Source organism: Saccostrea cucullata, unplaced genomic scaffold (assembly GCF_032062105.1).
Source record: "Saccostrea cucullata isolate Sc308-1 unplaced genomic scaffold, CSIRO_AGI_Scuc_v1 ctg448, whole genome shotgun sequence".
In the NCBI taxonomy this organism is placed as follows: Eukaryota; Metazoa; Mollusca; class Bivalvia; order Ostreida; family Ostreidae; genus Saccostrea; species Saccostrea cuccullata.
Window position 1 is genome coordinate 428,792 of NW_026937346.1, and position 13,709 is coordinate 442,500.

Sequence of the window (13,709 nt, forward strand, 5' to 3'; positions counted from 1 at the left end):
TACTCTTCTTATGAACACCTCTGGTGAATCAACGCCACCAACAGCTTTCTATAATCCGGTCTGATCACCTATAACTCTGTGATAAAACATCACCAGTACTTATGAGTTAATTCCTATTTAATAAGGGTTATGTTTCAAGAATTCTATAAGCGCACCATGTATAACAGATTTCACCCAAATCTACCAATGAAACTAATCCAATTATTAACCAGAAAATCACCAGTTTAAATTAACAAATTATCCAAAAATATACCAATTCACGGTCAGCTCTTAGTTGGGCCTCTGACGTCTTCGAGATTTTAGAAGAATTGCAAAGTCTTATGGTCCCTGTAACGGTTTTAAGTGCGGAAGCTGCAATCAAAGTACTTATCCCACCAGGAGGTCCCATCTTCCCATTTAGCCTGCTTACAAAGATTCCGGCTGACCATTACTCAGATCTTTTCAATGCGTCCCGTGGGGATCCGGGTTAGAATAGGTCCTCAGTACCCCCTTGCTTGTCGTAAAAGGCGACTAAATGGGGCGGTTGTTCGGATGAGACCGTATAAACCGAGGCCCCGTGTCACAGCAGGTGTGGCACGATAAAAATCCCTCCCTGCTCAAAGGCCCTGAGTGCCGAGCATAGGCCTAAATTTGCAGCCCTTCACCGGCAATGGTGACGTCTCCATATCAGTGAAATATTCTGGAGAGGGACGTTAAACAATATTCAATCAATCTTTTCAATGCAACTCTGTGTAAAGCTAGGATTACATTCTATCTTAGAATTAAGATTGTTTTACTTACTTAATGTCTATATGTTTTATATGACTGTATAACATTATGTGCCTATCGCTTACGTCATTAAAAATGCTTGTTCCTCATTGATAAGTAAATAATTCTAACATTTCTAAGCAACACTTATGTTCTTTTAATCATGAAATGTATATCATGATAAACATTATTTGATTTTTTTTTTACATTTGCCAGCCACATACTTCGTATAACTATACATTGATGAAGAGAATCTCGTTTTGACTTGCTGGTTTGACGGACTTTAGTAAGAAACCAGAATGGACTTCTTAAATTAAAACAATTAAAACATGCATCTTCGATTGTCTATTTGAAAACATTGGCTATTTCGGGGTTATTGGTGATCTAAATGATGATCTTACTTAATCCATGTAGGGTAAAATTCTTAATTTTTCTCAGGTATAATTAATATGAAATCAAAATAAATTTCAAAATGAAAGAAATGGAGATAAAAACAGTATTTAGCTCAAACGTACATTCAAATAATTAGAATCTAGACAGAGCACACATGGACCTTAAAATCGTGAGGGATCAGGTGCCATGGGGGAGTTACAATCCCCTGTCGACCGGTCACACCCGCTGTATGGTCCTTGTCACATGAATGTGAAATAAGGGTAGGATCCGTCGACAATTCAGTGTGAAAATAATGGTAATGAAAAACGTCAATCAGCGTTTGACTTCATGATAGATTGACAAGTTAATTGTGTCGACCATAGAAGTTATGAATGGTGACTTTAAGATTGGTGATATTCTCTTTTTCGTCTACTTGTTTGTATATTGGAAACATTGCTTACTTGATGCATTCCGTAAATTGATGAAACCCAAATTAATTGCAATTTTATTTCTAGTAATATCAATAATTGACAATATATTTCTGTACGTTTTAATTATAAATATATTTCAGTGCTAGATAGTATTTGATCATGCAGACATGATTAAATGAATTTTTATTCTTGACATCAAAATCTATAGCACATTTATTCATTTCTTAGATTATGTCTATCTGATTTAAATAGATTGACATGTACAAAAAGTATTGAATATTTACTTGGCTCTACAATACGCAAAATTTTTGACAGGGATCTTTCCTTATCAATATTCAAAAAAGAAATTATAATGTTTTTGAAATGTGTTATAGAATTTTTATTGAAGAAAATTGAAAAAACATGTAAAAAATTTCTAAATATCTAATATGTTAAGGTAAGTCACTCCTCAGCTTTTTAGAAAAGTTCACGCAGAAGCTTTTACTTCAAAACTACTAATCAAAATTCAATTTTTATGACATATTTATATTCAACAATGTAAATTTTTTAACATTCAATGAAAAAACTGCTCAAAAATCAACAAAGAAGAAAGATTTATGAGGGACTATTTCTTTTAGTGGAAGGATATTTAGCAGAAATTCTGCAAATCTGCACATTTATAAAATTTAATGTAATGGAAATTTAGCCTCAAATACTTTTACTTGGAGAATATTTTCCGTTTTGATATTGCTAAAAATATTTAATATAGGTCTTAATTTATATTTTAGACTAACTTTTACACCTTCCCTCAACAAACTTTCCCAAAAAATGAAAATATATGAAAGAAGTCAAGGTCAAATTTACACCATTTTTAGCCTGAAAATCACATATTTTGACAAATATTTCAAAATTAACATCACTGACCCCACCTTTTTCTTTCATTATTTTAAACTATTCGATACTTGTGACTGATCAGCACTCAAGTCGTAAACAGTTTGATATAAGAAAATTTTTTATTGCCTATTAAGTTTTTTAATACTCCAAATATGTTATTTTTTAGTGCAAAAAGGTCAAACAATAATTTACGCGCATTAATTTGCATGATTTTTTTAATGTTAAATATTATTCAAACTATTTTACAAAAAATAAGATTACATTTATTGCCTTGCTTACATCTAATCAAATATAATAAGGGTTAAAGTAATTAACCAAAGAGATGAAATTTAAGTGCAAAAAGGTCAACTTAAATGTACCGTAGATCAGAAGGATGTACACTGACCCCCTATTTTCTTTGCAATTTTGAGTTACACTTTATGAATACTTATCAAAAATATACTTCTCAAAAAAGCATTGATATAACAAACTTGAGGAGTGACTTACCTTAAAAAAAAATCCGGAAGATATGAGACAGTCTTATAGGAATTATACTCAAAACAGACGTGAAAATGAATAAAATCACAATTGTCTTTTTTAAACTTCACTGAAGCATTGACAATATTCTAGTCATGTTTACAACACTGGTATGACTCTGTCATTTCCCGGTATGTTGACACCACACTCAATCCATTTTTCGTACCAGTTACTGGTCTGATTTGGTGTATATCCTATTGTTTCGAAAGAAAAAGTCTCTCCCCTTGAAGTTCGATAAAAACCTTAATATATATATATATATATATATATATATATATATATATATATATATATATATATATATATATATATATATATATATATATATATATATATATATATATATATATATATATATATAGTAAATAATGACATTGTACTACCCTATATTGAAAATTGAAATTATTTGTTAAGTAGACAATAAAGAAAGCCTTCTTCTTTCTAAAAAAAAAAATCAGAGTTGTATTCTACAAAAGGATGGATTTAGAAAAATCAGACATGTGGTTGCTTAGTAAATTAAGAAACGTCACGAAAATACTTAGTATTTAATTGCCATGAATTGTAATTATGCCTTCGTGTTTCAATATTTTAGAGTTTAAGTATTATTTTTTTTACATATAAATACAAATAATATGAAGTAGAAATTTTTCGTCTTAAAATTCTAAAACCAAACACAGATTCAAAAAGCATTATAATTCAGTTAAAAACACATTTTAAAAATCTGAGAAAGAGTTTTACTTCCTTCCCCGGTAAAGATGGAATGGATGAAAAATACTTCGCTGTATAAAGATCTCTGTCTGTTAAAAGTAACAGACACAATCTGAACTTCGTCCCCAGCTTTTAGACTCAAAACAACAAAACCAGTAGCAGCGTCGTCATCATACTCTTTCTCAGAATCAGCCCGAATCGCGCCTCTTGTGACTACATTTTGTTTTATGGACGCATTCATCTCGCCATATTGACTTCCAGATACACTTTTCCACTGGATTGGACTGTTTAGAAAAAAAATAAGGTTTAAATATCCGTCATTTGTTTTTAACTGTCATTTGTTTTACATTTTGAATGATCAATGAACTTTCGATTTTTTTTGCAAAACATTGCTTTCTATACTCCTCCAGATATTAAACTGTCTCCCCAAAAACGAATTTGAACAACTATACCACTAATATTTAGTACATTTTGTAGTGAATTTTGTTTTGATGGTTTTAAGCAATAGATTCATGTTCCAATATCAGTTTGAATATAAAACAAACGTGGATAACTACGATTACTGATATTTTAAAATAATTGTTAAGACTTTCGTACACGCTTTCGTTTTTCACTCATTTTCAAAATATGGGGTGACCTTTGAATACCAAGATTTTTTTACTGTCAAACGTTTCTTAAAAACATTGTAAACTACTCCTGATATGATGTCTATCAAATTTGCTATGTGTCTTGAAGTCCATCATACATAATCAAATATTATTTGTTGAAGTTTGGAAAACAGTATATAAGTTGTTATAATTTATGTTGGCAAGGAAAATACCCATTTTTGATGGCCATTATATAATTTTTGTCCCCCGCTTTCGCGAAAGTGAGGGGACATCATTAAATCTCATTCGTCTGTCCGTCTGTCAGTCTCTCCGTCCGTCACAAAAACTTTAGCCTTGCCCATAACTATTGATTTTGTGGAGCTATGACTTTCATATTTCATATGTGTATTCTTGTGACAAGACCTTTCTTTGGATGCCACCAAATTTGACCTTGACCTTGGAGTTTGACCCACTTTTACACAAAAATTCCAAACTTTTACTTTGGCGATAACTTTTGAATGGCAGGTATTAGGACTTTCATATTTCACATATGTATTCTTTGTAGCAAGATCTTTTACAGGATAACAACAACTTTGACCTTTTGACCTTGGCCTTGGAGATTTCCGTACTTATGAAAAAAACATTGACCATAACTTTTGAATGGTAAGGGTTATGACTTTCATACTTCATTTATATAATTCTTGTGAGAAGACAATTCATCGAATACCAAGAACTCTGCCCCTTGGACCTTGACCTTAGAGTTTGATTTACTTTTGATCTTGGCCAAAACTTTTGAACAATAGACACCATGCAGGACTTTTATATTTCACATATGTATTCTTTGTGGCAAGACCTTTCATGTTATACCAACAACCTTGACCTATTGACATTGACCTTCGAGATTTGTGTACTTATGGGAAAACTGTAACCTTGACCATAACTTTTGAATAGTAAGGGCTAGGGCTTTCTTACTCCACATATGTAATCTTTTTGAGAAGACTTTTCATTGGATACCATGAACTTTAACCCTTTGATCTTGACCTTTGAGTTCAGTGATAATTTCTAAATAGATGACTTATGATACGGCGTTCTAATTTGACACAAATGTCATAAAAAATGACATCTCACCCAAAAAGGCACCGAAAGCGGGGGACCACAATTCTTTGAATTTGCTTGTTATCATTGAAATCCACCTGCTTATTTGTCTATAAAAATAGGCATCAGTTGCTGTAAATGTCACATATTTAAGTGAATATTTCTTTGGATTTTTTGATAAGTTTTACAGCAGCTTTAATGTAGCTTTTATTTTCACTCTAGTTTACTGATTCTTTACCATTCATTTATAATGCAGTGTTTTGAATACCCTTATTTCCGAGCTTCTCAAGATGAAACTATGTGATTAAAAGTGGTTACATAAACTGTTATAAAGTCAGTAAAGATTCAATAATGAGAGAAAGTCAAGTTTAATGTCATATTATAATTGTATTGTAAGTCATACAGTTCAGGACATTATTTATTGAACAACCCTCGTATAAGGACATGACATTAATACACGTGATAGTTTTGTTAGGATGTGTGTTACTGTAAGGGTAGGGATGACATGAATTGTTTGAAAAATTGTGCCATTAATTAAAGTATATAATAAAATAATATTTGGTGGGTTTTTGGTCAACACGATGATTAAGCCACCCTTATTCTATACTGTACTTCTTAGGTGTCTTAATCATTGTATGGACCATAAACCAAGCAATGATTGTATAACATGTAAAAACGATTTTGCCTTTACTTAAAACCAAAATTGAGAGAAAATTCATTAAATATAGGTCTTTTTATAAGGAGATGACTTTGTCACTTCCCGGTATGCTGACACCACACTCAATCCATTTTTCAACGTGCTTTGGGGTCGATATTGGTTTTCTTCCTAAAGTTCCGAACGAGAATTCTTGTCCTCTTCTGTATCGAAAGAAACCTAAAAAAAAAAATGAAAATGTCAGTTCATTTCATTTTTGTTCCAGGTAAACACTGCTTTTAGACGATTCGGGAATATAAAAAAAATGTTTAAAATCTGGCAAGGTGAGGGCAATGCTGTGCGGCAATATATTTTGCATTCTTAAAGCTCCTTTATTAGTGTTCCCAGTATCATTTTTAACACGTTAGATTTTGTTATTTATAAATAATTTACTGTTATGATACCTGCTTGAAAAGCAGACTGGTATATGGTGATTGGTTTTCACCCGTTTGTCTGTACGTTTCGCACTGGGGTACCCATCTCCTTATCCACATACTTCTTTAATGTATATACAACTGGGACTTTCCCAGTCTGTGTTTTATTATATTTCATTAAACATGTCCTACCTAACTTCGATCAAACACTTATGTTGAATTCCTTATAGCAAAACATGGACACCGTCATGATTTCTGTAATATTGAAAAATACTCATCTCTCACCCGAAACTCCTATACCACTGAATAAATTTGATGATATTGCACCGATTTTTCATATCTGCATTGTCTACATCATTTTTAAATGTTTTGATATGGCACTTATTTTGGGTATTCCATGGAATGGCAAAATGCACAAGAAAATATTTTGTCAAAAAATATGCTTTTTCCCAAATTTATATAAAGATCCCCAATTCATTAAAACCCCTACTTCTTAGGCAAAAATGCAGAATTTCAGATGAAGCATTCTTCCTTATCATAACCATCCAGATATAATTTGTTTTAATAATACCAATTAAGAAGCATGAAATACCACTTTAAAAACAATTGTTACAGTTCAACCATCTATAATCATTTGAACCCCAGTCTAACACCGCAAGCCCTGGTCCAAGGGCCATGACATTAACAATTTTGGACGAGATCTCCTTCTTTTCATAACATTATACTTAATCAGTTTGTCTAATTCCCAAGAGGAGAGAAGATTATCAAAGAATGCACTTTAACTACGATCAGTATGATCAATAGAACTCCGTTCTATCACCAGACCCTTGACCTTTGTGGCACGGATTGGGGAAATTTTTGGTTGATAGTTCAGTTTATTACAATCATACAACAGTTTGACTGCTTGATGCCCTGGACCTATGATCACGAAACAGAATTAATTTAATTTAAATTTTCAATCTCCAGTAAAATGTTAATTAATTGTTGATTTTATCTCTTTTTTGCAGATAACTTCGACTTGTAAAATAATATTAATGTTTTAATTTTGGTCGGTTGAAATCGGCAACATTTTAGTTCAATGTATAAATTAGACTAAAGCTTTAGAATTTTTATGATTCTTTGACCAAGAGAAAAGGAAAATTTCATAAAATTCATGATTCTGTTGTTTGACCCAAAGCCTACAAGCCTTACAAGGACCTACAAGAACATTGACCATGATATTTATTATTTTTGTTCCCCTTCACCCATTACATGTAAAAAGCAATATAAAAAATTGATTACAATGTGATTAACGGACTAGAATAAATTGAATGTTTAGATATAAAAGTAAGTAACACAGTGCAGGAAGACAGATAAAACGGATAACAATATTGTCATTTGGAAGAGGTTATGTAATAAATAAAAAACCCATTTATTTCTTTTATTTAAAAACTTGATCATACACAATGAAAAACGTTTCCTTAAAATTAAAAAATCTCATTTTAGTCTTACCATTTATCTACACAGTTTCACAAACAAAAGCTGCAGCATTTTAATGGTAACTTTTTTATAATATAACTTTATATCACTTACTCTCAACACTTAGTACTTTACTTATTTAGTTTAGTTTTCTGAATTAAAGAAAGCGAAAATACAAAAGCAGGACGATTCAAAACTTCAAAAGAGCGTTTGAACAGCCCTTTCCTTACCTTGTGTGTTAGGTGCTTGGGAGTATGTTCCAGGCAATACGCCTTTCTGTGCAGACCCCAAAAGTTCACAGTGATCCTGTCCATTACCACTATGATCACCGATGTTATAATATTTGCTAATAAGTGTTCTGCTCAGAAATAGCTTGTATCTAATAAATGTTAAAAGTATAAGAAAGAAAATAAATTTCACGACTATACATCTATATAAATGTAATTAGCTTTAGCAATAATTTTTAAACTTTTGTGTATATAATTAAACAAAACAGGTTCACATTTTCTTTATCGTGAAATGATTTTTTTCAGAATTAGAGTAGAAATTGAAACACAATGCTCCATAAAACATAAAAACAAATTTCATTGAAATATATCGACCTGCATATCAATTTGCCTTCAGCAATATTAAGCAATTTAAAAGAGAACAATATCACCATCTATGCAAAAGTTCTATAACCTCACTTATATTTATAACTTACAAGTTTACAAAACAGTGAATACATGATATCAATTTTATTTTCATATTTTTATTGGAAAAGTTACAGTGCATTGAAAGAGAAAGAAAATCAGTCTTAAAGCATTAAAGGATTAATTTTTAAAAAAATGTAAGGGAAATTCTATTCAATGCCTATGGTAAATATACTTATTTATAGTTCTGATTAACTTCAGTGTTTCATTTTTATTCATAAAAAGAAGTATGTAGCTTATTATTTCTATTTCCAATTCCCCTTTAAAATCAAAGAATTTAATAGGTATATTCTTATGGCATTAGAAACCGTTGATACATTTACAGTTTTTCCCATTGTCGGATCCGGGTATATCGTGCAATAATACAAAGTGTTTTTGTGCTTAAATCCAATGTTACACAAAAGTTTAAAGGGCTGATCCGATGGGGAAGGGGGTTGGTTTATTCGCATTTTGATTTCAGTTTAATGAAATACTTAATGTTTGGTTTAAACAGAAATCATACAAACACGAGGCACGGGAAATACATTTAACGATTCAATGTCCAAGTAATCATCAGACATTCTTGTCAGAAGTATTTGATCAAACATGTTTTGCCATTTTTTGTCTGACTAAAATTCTTTACGAGGAAATGAAATACCAGTCAAATTCATTTGAATATTCAGTAGATCAAAAACAAATATAAAAACAATTCCATCTAATTGACAGTTTCCCAAACTCGCAATGCGCAAACAGTTAAATAAGTTAAATATGCATTCTCTTCATCTTTTGCCTTTTTATTGCTTTTGCCTGTAAGATACAGTATTGCCGACATTGCTATGCCGCAATAATAATCACATTCTGCTTGACAGTAAAGGAAACTAAGTAACGTAAAACTCATTTAGTACGAACACGGATACAGTAAATTCACGGATATAGCGATTTTCTTCGGGAACATGGGCAAATTGTTTAAAATTCTTTGCAAAAATTTACGGCTCTAACGAACTCTGATATAACGAATTCACGGATAATGAAAATTGATTTAGAGTCCCGTAGAGAATAAAATTAATATAAAGGTTACATCTTTTACAACAATTTTTCATTTAATTATTTTAATGTAAAATTTAATTCATAATTAGACCTTAACTATCCAAGGTATGTTTTGTAATTATTGCTTTTCTAAATATTCGGTAGAAAAACTTGAAAGAAATATACACTGTATAGTAACTGAGTATACGAATTTTGTTATACGTATATAAAGAATTACGGATGTACAACTTCACCAGTTCCCAGGTCTGCGCTTATAACGATTTTTACTGGAGTCACATTCAATCAAATCCAGCTGTCTCCGTAAAGTCCGACGAGCAGAGAGCCTCGCAAAAAAAAAAACCAACAAAAAAACAAAATAGCGTTACACATTGTGACCGAGAAAGGATGTTATTTTGTTTTCATATTTGATGACCCCTTTGAAAACGTTATATCTATGTTTCTTCTGTTGGATTGTGATATTATATAAAAGAACTCGGATCTTATATCTTATATCTTATGGATAAAAAATACTTTGCAGGTAGGATAAGTAATTTCACTTTTGCTTCAGACAACAATGGAAAGGTAATGCATAACTCACTGGCCAAAACCGTTGCGATAATACCGTAAACAACCCCTTTCTGGCTGCTATTACTTGTGAACATTTAACTTTTTACTCTTTTTAAATCTATGTATTGTGACGATTTATATATCAATTTGTATCAGTTATACAGATGTATTCTTTTCAGCGAAATTGATTAAATTTTGGTAAGCCTTGTTTTGGATTTTCAAATGTTATCACAGATATTTCCCAGACTCTGCTCGTCGAAGTTTTACGAGGATAGCAGAGTGTTTAGCTAATTCATAGATGTAACTTAAAATTAGGCAGCTGTTCAATGAAAGTAAAGTAGCAAAATTGCAAGAGGTTTTAGATAATGTCGTCGAGTTTAAAGTGTTTATTTTTCATTATATTATGAAATTATGTTCCGTTTTCTGTTTCAGAGGGTCTTAAAACCAGTTACTTTGATCGTCAAATAAAACTTTAAACAGATAAAACATGTATAAAAACCATAACACATACGGACGGTATAAATACCTTTTAGAGCTGCATATCATCACACCGAGATAAGGAGCAGAAGAATAGTTTGTCTTCTTTACGTATTGGGCTCCACCTTCACATCCATTCCAGCTATTGTCATAGTCAAAGCTATACAGCAACCAACAGTGGCTTGATTCTAAGCAGTCTATTGCCAGATGTAGAAAAAGTTAAGCATCATACATAAACATAAAGTTTTGATAATAGGTGATGATCATATGAACAGTCAATCAACAATTATTTAGAACAAAATATCATTAGGATTAATTAGGCTATAGAAGGTGTATGCATGTGTATCTAAGGAGAGTTTCTCATTTGAAAAAAGGTGTTTTAAGTGTTTTAGAAGAAACAACATCTCTATGATGCAGTATGCTAAATAGATAGTTCCTACTTATATTACAGTAAATCTTAGTAAAACACAATGGGTTTTTTTTAATTCTCATTTTGTATCATATAACAAAGTTTATATGCTATTAAACTAATGCATCAAAAAAATCTTTTCTAGATACAAGTATTTTGGGTGCTTTCAGCGACACAAAGTTTGAATTTCTCAATGTGTATATTTTGATCGCCAATGTTGCGTGCAATACGCGAGTTTCAAGATTGTAACTTTCCTGCGATAGAGGCGCAAAAAGTATCCATTTCAGCATGGAGGTGGGACAGTTTGTTCATGTATACAAACGTGCATAAATAAATGAACGATGTTTATGGCTTCTTAAATTTATTTAAATAAATATTATAGAAAGATAAAAATGTTAAACAGTGATGCGTTTTATGATTTTATCAAGCTCAACTGTGTATATTTACTATCTACTTTCAATTATAGGGTACTTGAAAACGAAATAAACGTCGTGGTCTTTATTAAAAGATTTCTTGATTGTACAAACATTCTCTAAAAAGTTAGTGGGTTATAATAAGGGAAAAAAGTCAACGTGTTATTTAGATTGCCGACATCTAATGATCAGTTTCATGTTTACCGTATTTATTAGACTCGTCTAAAAAAGTCTCACGTCCACTGATTTTTAAGCGGTTAGCTTCGCTAGCCGCTTTATGGCATGTGTCGACACCGGAAACTTCCATAAGGCGCTACCTATCGACAACGGAAACTTCAACAAAGCCTCTACCTAGTACCTATGATTTGAATCTAACACATATAACATATGTTAAATAAAATCAAGACTATCAAAACACATAATCTTTTGGTTTTTAATTTTTTTTCTGATTTTGTTTGTCAATGAAATAAATTTATAATTGTTTTTTTTTTAAAGTTTTTGTATAGAAGCATTTGTGTCGAGATTAAATTTCCATGACATCAGCTGATGGCGATCGGTCCCTGTGACGAAATTCGAAGTCAGCATGAAGTTAAGCTGATAACATTATCAATGCGTTAGATTTAAACTTTATGAAGAAATGTATAGCGAGAATTATATTCGATTCTAATGCTACAAAAAAACCAATAGGCATTTCCGATTTATGTGTTAAATTGAAGCCTGAATCGATCATGGGGTCAAACTGGCGTTGGACACCTTGTGTATTTATATATAGAGGGGGTATAATGTTTCGATATTTGGCTAATTTGGAGACTTACTGATAAAAATTCAGGTGCCTGTGATTAATTATAAGGCTACTCTCATGAGCAATAAATATTTGACCGAATTATGCTACTGGGCACAGGGAGGACGGGTTAATTACTGGCTAAAGGGGTTGAAGGTTATTACCAACTGCAAAACATCGGAGAATCTCTCAATCGAGTTTCATTTTCCAAAATATTAAGGCATCCCTATAATTAACTTAAGTTATACTAGTACACGAAGAAAGCTTTCATATAAAAATACTGAAGTAAGTTGTACAGTTATGGATTACTTCCATAATGAAACGTTTGTTTTCTTCTCCTTTTTTTCTCAATTGAAATTATTTAAAAGATGATAAAAGCTTTGTTTCCAGGGAAAAATTCATTTTCAAAAAGTGGGAATAGATAGAATGAACCCACCTGCTGACCCGCAGTGAGCCTACGATACTGAAGCTCTCTGAAATTACCGTAATTAATTCTCTGCTCGTCCATCCGTTTTTCTCAGACTAGCCAGCTAAAGATCTATGTACAGTACTCCAAATCAATTAATCCAAAGAATTTGAATTATCATTTTATTTTCTTTTTGAGTTGTTTGCTATAGAGCCTTTATAGTTACCTAATTTCAGAATCAATAGAGCATGAAAGCCAATAAAATTGGCAACATCAACATAATTTTTTTTTCGTTCTGAGCACTTTTGGACGCCACCAATGGAGATACTTAGGGAGAAATTTTTTAAATTGAACTTTCTGTTTTTCAAACTGAAAATCGCAGGTTGATATTTTGAAACAAACATTTGTGACATCAGTCTGGGATGTTATTGGTTATACCATTTAATTAAGTACTACAAAATTCATTGTGTCTGCTTCTTCGCTGATGACAATGGAAAAAGATATGCATGCCTACTTAATATCATCATTCAATGCATTTTTTGTGATTGTACACTGTACATATTCGATGAAAGCATGCTAACCGCTTTTCAGTACTTTCAGTACTTTGATTCTTTTTGTTTCGATTTTTTTTACTTTTAAAAATGACACCTTTACATTAATTCGGTTATTCTCGAGGTGAACAGTGCATCCTTACAATTATATAATTACGATAAACCAGTATATCAATGATGCGATATATTCAATAGTAAATATCTGTCCCACCTGTTTGTTTGCGCGCCAACTAAACTCCCCTTCCTCAACGAAAGAGCGCATCAAGGGAGATAATCTCGAAACTTGCGTTCTGAGGTCACAGGTGTAAATCCTGATCAAGCGAAGTACTTAAAAGCACAGATAAATGACTTCGTGTATTATAACTTGCTAGAGAATAAAAAACGTTATTAGCTATAGATAATTGATAGATAGTTAGATTTAAGTTGTGGCGTTTTGATGAAAAATGTGATAGGAAATGTTTTAGGAAGTTTTTTTTACATGCCCGGGACATGGTCGGTGCGATGATTTGTCTCCATTCAGCACAAAACATATTTAGCGTCCATAGTCAAATTA

At 31.7% G+C, this 13,709-nt stretch overlaps 1 protein-coding gene across 4 annotated transcripts in view; it reads right to left on the reverse strand.

Moving 5' to 3' along the window:
• The window catches only part of LOC134247976 (major antigen-like), a 33,162-nt gene that overhangs the window by 12,195 nt on the left and 7,258 nt on the right, over nucleotides 1-13,709 (reverse strand). Inside the window, exons 3-5 of one of the 4 annotated variants that reach the window (XM_062730381.1) lie at nucleotides 10,646-10,793; nucleotides 8,086-8,234; nucleotides 2,910-3,181 (exon numbers count right to left, since the gene is read on the reverse strand). The exons of 1 other annotated variant lie outside the window; for it this stretch is intronic. In XM_062730381.1, the coding sequence (XP_062586365.1) occupies nucleotides 3,039-3,181; nucleotides 8,086-8,234; nucleotides 10,646-10,793 (440 nt within the window). In that variant the 3' untranslated portion in view covers nucleotides 2,910-3,038. Of the gene's footprint in view, nucleotides 1-2,909; nucleotides 3,182-6,003; nucleotides 6,204-8,085; nucleotides 8,235-10,645; nucleotides 10,794-13,709 lie in introns of those variants that run through there. 2 more of the 4 variants (XM_062730382.1, XM_062730383.1) reach the window with 2 other exon arrangements.